Source organism: Glycine max, chromosome 4 (assembly GCF_000004515.6).
Source record: "Glycine max cultivar Williams 82 chromosome 4, Glycine_max_v4.0, whole genome shotgun sequence".
NCBI lineage: Eukaryota > Viridiplantae > Streptophyta > Magnoliopsida > Fabales > Fabaceae > Glycine > Glycine max.
The window spans coordinates 26929416-26935582 of record NC_016091.4 but is presented as its reverse complement, the minus strand read 5'-3'; the positions used below and the strand labels follow the sequence as shown (position 1 = coordinate 26935582).

General features: G+C 40.2%; 1 protein-coding gene across 1 annotated transcript; it reads left to right on the top strand.

The window, feature by feature from the left end:
- Positions 1 to 3357: 3357 nt before the first annotated feature.
- On the top strand, positions 3358 to 4779 carry LOC102669674 (uncharacterized). The gene has a single exon (XM_014775132.1). It carries the CDS (start codon positions 3358 to 3360, stop codon positions 4777 to 4779), a length of 1422 nt encoding a protein of 473 aa, XP_014630618.1.
- Positions 4780 to 6167: the final 1388 nt, after the last annotated feature.

The window sequence follows — 6167 nt, the reverse complement described above, 5'->3', positions numbered from 1 at the left end:
CAGAAATTTTGTGAACATTGCATTGTATGTAAAAAGGCAAAGTCTAAGGTAAAGCCTCATGGATTGTATACTCCATTGCCAATTCTGGAGTATCCTTGGATTGATTTATCCATGGATTTTGTTTTGGGGCTGCCAAAAACAAGCAATGGTAGAGATTCCATTTTTGTGGTTGTTGATAGGTTTTCTAAAATGGCTCATTTTATTCCATGTAAAAAAATTGATGATGCTTCCCATGTGGCTGATTTGTTTTTCAAGGAGATTGTGAGACTCCATGGTTTGCCAAGGAGCATTGTTAGTGATAGGGACTCTAAGTTCCTAAGCCATTTTTGGAGGACTTTGTGGAGCAAGTTGGGCACTAAATTGTTATTTTCAACCACTTGTCACCCACAAACCGATGGGCAAACGGAAGTTGTTAATAGGACTTTGGGAACTTTGCTTAGGACAGTTTTGAGGAAGAACTTAAAAACTTGGGAAGCTTGTTTACCCCATGTTGAATTTGCTTACAATAGAGCTGTTCATAGCACCACTAATTGTTCTCCTTTTGAAGTTGTTTATGGTTTTAACCCACTAACTCCTCTTGATCTTTTGCCTATGCCTAATGTTTCTGTTTTTAAGCATAAAGAAGGTCAAGCAAAGGTGGACTATGTGAAGAAGCTTCATGAGAGAGTCAAAGATCAAATTGAGAGGAAAAATAAAAACTATGCTAAACAAGCCAACAAAGGGAGAAAGAAGGTTGTCTTCGAACCCGGAGATTGGGTTTGGGTGCACATGAGAAAAGAAAGGTTTCCGGAACAAAGGAAATCAAAGCTTCAACCAAGGGGAGATGGACCATTTCAAGTGCTTGAAAGAATCAATGACAATGCTTACAAAGTTGAGCTGCCCGGTGAGTATAATGTTAGTTCCACCTTCAATGTCTCTGATTTACCTCTTTTTGATGCAGATGGAGAATTCGATTTGAGGACAAATCCTTCTCATGAGGGAGAGAATGATGAGGACATGACCAAGAGCAAGGGCAAGGATCCACTTGAAGGACTTGGAGGACCTATGACAAGGGCTAGAGCAAGGAAAGCCAAGGAAGCTCTTCAACAAGTGCTGTCCATACTATTTGAATACAAGCCCAAGTTTCAAGGAGAAAAGTCCAAGGTTGTGAGTTGTATCATGGCCCAAATGGAGGAGGACTAAATGACACCACTTTGTTTCAATTTTAGAGTGTTTAGTTTGTCTAAATAATGGCCCAATCCTTGTAAAGTTGGCTGACCAAAAATATGTTTTGGGTTAATCAACTAAAAGGGCTTTAGTTCAAGTTGTAATAAGGGCCCAATTGGCAACCAGGCATCAGCCTTTTGGGAGACCAAATGGTGGCTGACTTGTTGGCTGTTGGGGGTGACTTTTGGTTGCCACAATTTCAGTTACACTCAGCCATTAAGTTTGTTTTAATTCCCTAGGTTAATGGCATTAAGTTATTTTAATTCTAGGTTAGTGGGTCATTACTAAAATCTGCTGTAAAGCTTCTATATAAGCTGAACCATTTTATCAATAAACACAAGTTGAGTTTTATTCAGAAAATTAGAGTTTATCTCTTTTATCTTAGTGAGAGTGATTCTCCTAAATTCTTGAGTGATTCAAGAACACCCTGGCTGTATCAAAGGACTTTCACAACCTTTGTGTGTTGCCCTCGCTGGAAAGAGTGATTCTTTCCTTCCAATCATCTCCACCCTTATTCTTTCAAACCACAATTCCAGAAAATCCACCTCTGCCCAAAATTATCTCGTGACCATAACTCCCATTTTACACACTCAAATTAAGTGATTCTTGAGCCTAAATTGAATTTCAAAACGAGACCTTTCACCTCGTTTTGGAATCACCTCATTTGGAGCCCTGTAGCTTCCATTATTGCCATTTCTATATTTCTGTCCAGCCACCACTTAACCTACGTTTTACCATCCCATTCATCCATTTTATGCCAGAAACCACCTTATTAAGACCCACGAAATTATCCACCTTATTTTCCATCCTTTCCTTAATCAATTTCTGCATTTCCCATCAAGGTTTAGTCCTAGACGATCCTAAGTCAGCGCTTGTGCCATGAGGGTTCATATCAGTTTTAAAGCCCCGGCCGATATTCAATTATCAGACTTATCAAGGTAATCCTTGTGGCGTCTACCCTGACTTATCTTCCTTCACCGGAAGTGGCGTCATCCAAAAATTCTACAGCCTGTATCAAGCGATCCGCTCCTACTCAGGTTCACATCATCTGGTATCAGAGCTTCGGCTCTTGATACAGGTTCTATCCTATTCTATCCTATCCTATTTTTTTTTCTTCGTAATTTGTCTAGGTTCGTGTTTTTGTCCTTGTTCTATTATTTGCGTTCTTGTTCTTGTCACGTTCTTGTTCTTGTTTCTTGTGTCTTTCAAACTTTGTGTCAAAAAAAATAAAATTGTTTGAGTTCTTGTTTCTTGTTCTTGTGCCTATCATATTGTATTCTGTCTTTTCTTCATAACTTTTGTTTCAGCCTATTCGAATTCTGTTTGGGGTAAAAATTGCCTAATTGCCGAATTGCTAAATTGTCAAATTTGCCTAATGATGATTGCCTATTGAACGAATTCTAATAGCTGGATGTCTGAAAAAAAAACAAAAAATAGAGAAAAAAAAAAGAAACGAAAAAAAAAGAAAGAAAAAAAAAAGGGAAACAGTTGCAAAAAAAAAAGTTGCAAAAATTTTGAAAAAAAAAAGTGGGTGTTTGATCTTTGAATACGAAATTGAGGCATTTAGAGGTGTTTTTTTGAAAGAAAATCGTGGAGCAAATCCCCTTATCTAGATTCTCCTCTGAATTCTGAGCGTTTTGATATATAGTGGGCCTCAAACGGACAACTGTAGCAGAAATTATGAGCATTTGAAGTTTACTTGTCCTATCTGTTGTCTTATCTAATATCTTATCTGTTATCCTACCTAATATCTTATCTGTTATCCTACCTAATATCTTATCTGTTATCCTACCTAATATCTTATCTGTTATCCTATCTGTTACCCAAATTAAGGCTCACCTGTTATCCAAATGTCTAATATATTATTATCCAAATCAAGTCCAAGTTGTTATCCCAAATCAAATCTGTTTGTGATCATTATATTGTCTTTCCTTTTATTTTATATTACCTTGTGTGTCTAATTTGGTCCATCCAGGAACTTAAGAGGAAACACGAGTGGTAAAAGGCAAGAGGGAATACATTACACAAAAGCCTATTGAGAGCATTAAACACGAGTGTACTACCATCTAAGAGTTAAACACGTGAGGAGAGTGTTGTGAGGTCCTGAAACCTTAATAATTTTTATTGCACATTTTTTTTTCCTGTTGAATTATGGCTGGAGCAGGTGGTGGTGGTGACGAGTATCATCAGTTGGACGGCGCTCAACGTCTGTTACTGGATGCGATGAATGCACAGATGCAACGTTTGCTGGACCGTACCAATGAGGAGGTCTATGGACGACTAGAAGCTTTGGAGAACCAAGCCAATCAGAATGCTAGACGAAATATAGATGGGAATAGAGGTAACAATGGCGGTAATGACGGACCGAGGCAGAACCGGGTTGAGGGAGTAAAGCTCAATGTTCCTCCCTTCAAAGGTAGAAGTGATCCAGATGCCTACCTGGACTGGGAAATGAAGACTAAGCACTTATTTGCCTGCAATGACTACACTGATGGGCAGAAAGTCAAGCTAGCAGCAGCTGAATTCTCCGACTATGCCCTTGTTTGGTGGCATAAATACCAAAGAGAAATGTTGAGAGAGGAACGACGAGAGGTAGATACATGGACTGAGATGAAAAGGGTGATGAGAAAAAGGTATGTGCCCACTAGCTATAACAGAACCATGCGACAGAAACTCCAAGGGCTGTCCCAAGGGAATTTAACCGTGGAAGAATATTATAAAGAGATGGAAATGGCGTTAGTGAGGGCCAACATCGAAGAGGACTCCGAAGACACAATGGCTCGTTTCCTGAATGGTCTAAACCCTGAAATCAGAGATGTTGTTGAATTACAGGAGTATGTGGTGTTGGATGACTTGTTACATAGGGCGCTCCGGGTTGAACAGCAAATTAAAAGAAAAAGTGCAACAAGGAGGAACTCACCCAATACTTACAACCAAAACTGGGCCAACAGATCCAAGAAGGAGGGAGGTAATTTGTTCCGACCTGCAGCCACATCCCTGCATGGAAAGTCAGCAACGCCCAGTGTAGGTGGAAGCAAACATAACACCTCCACTTCCTCATCCAATACTGGAACCAGAAACATAAAATGTTTCAAGTGCTTAGGCAGAGGACATATTGCTTCTGAATGTCCAACCAGGAGGACCATGATCATGAAGGCTGATGGAGAAATCACTAGTGAGTCTGAAATCAGTGAAGAAGAAGTGGAAGAAGAAGAGTATGAGGAGGAAGCTATGCAGGGTGATATGTTGATGGTGAGAAGGCTGTTGGGAAATCAAATGCAGCCACTGGATGACAATCAAAGAGAAAATATTTTCCACACCAGATGTGTAATTAATGGTAAGCTATGCTCTTTAATTGTTGATGGAGGAAGTTGTACCAATGTTGCAAGTTCCACATTAGTGACCAAACTGAATTTGGAAACTAAGCCACATCCTACACCATACAAACTTCAGTGGCTTAGTGAAGATGAAGAGGTAAAAGTGACTCAACAGGTTGAGGTGTGTCTCACCATTGGGAGATATAATGACAAGGTGCTGTGTGATGTGGTCCCAATGGAAGCGACCCATAGTTAGGAAGACCGTGGCAGTATGATACCAAGGCAGTGCATGATGGCTTCACCAACAAAATCTCTTTCAAGCAAGCTGACAAGAAGATTGTTCTCAAACCGTTATCTCCTCAAGAGGTTTGTGAGGATCAGATATAAATGAGAGAAAAGAAAAAGAGTGAGACACTTGAGAGGAAAAAGAGTGAGACACTTGAGAAGGAAAAGAGAGGAAAGAAAAAGAGTGAAACACTTGAGAGGGAAAAGAGAGAAAACAAAAAGAGTGAAACACTTGAGGGCAAACAGCTTTATTTAGCAACAAAAAGGGAGGTGAGGAGGGTGCTTTGTGCGAGACAACCCCTCTATTTATTGTTTTCTCAACGTCAGATGTTGCATGCTAACCCAATTGATGAATTTAAATTGCCTTCTAGTATTCAGTCTCTTCTGCAGGATTTTGATGATGTGTTTCAAGCAAGTGTACCAGATGGTTTGCCACCATTGAGGGGAATTGAGCATCACATTGATCTCATTCCAGGAGCGTCCTTGCCCAATCGGCCAGCTTATAGGAGCAACCCACAAGAAACTAAGGAGATCGAAAGGCAAGTATCCGAACTCCTGAGCAAAGGTTGGGTGAGAGATAGTATGAGTCCGTGCGCTGTACCTGTTGATGAGAATCATGAAACAGGCCAAATACAGTCTAAAGGCCCAAGTGGAGAAGGACGAAGGCCCAAGTGGAGAAGGACAAAGCCCCCGAGTGGAGAAGGATGAAGGCCCAAGTGGAGAAGGATGAAGGCCCAAAGGCAGAGACACTATCAAGACTATTAATTGTTGCTGAAGGCCCAAACTAATTTGAAGGCCCAAGTTAAATAAGTTTTTAGTTATAATTTATTTTTATTGTAATTTTGGCCCAAACTGTCTAGAAGGCCCATGTCTATTTTTATCTTTTTGTTCAGATACACTATAAGTATTGGTTTTTGTTTTGAATAAAAAAAACTTTTGGCATTTTGATAAAATTGGGTGAGAGTTTCTCTTTGGGTTCCTTGTTGAACCAATATCAGACTTATCAAGGTAATCCTTGTGGCGTCTACCCTGACTTATCTTCCTTCACCGGAAGTGGCGTCTACCCTGACTTATCTTCCTTCACTGGAAGTGGCGTCTACCCAGACTTATCTTCCTTCACCGGAAGTGGCGTCTACCCTGACTTATCTTCCTTCACCGGAAGTGGCGTCATCCAAACCTTCGTAGCCTGTATCAAACGATCCGCTCCTACTCAGATTCGCATCATCTGGTATCAGAGCTTCGGCTCTTGATACAGGTTCTATCTTATCCTATTATTTTTCTTTGTAATTTGTCTAGGTTCGTGTTTTGTCCTTGTTCTGTTATTTGTTTTCTTGTTTGCGTCTTGTTGCGTTCTTGTTT

Excerpts from the sequence above, each read along its gene's own strand:
- LOC102669674 (XM_014775132.1), top strand. The coding sequence starts at position 3,358 with ATGGCTGGAGCAGGTGGTGGTGGTGACGAGTATCATCAGTTGGACGGC.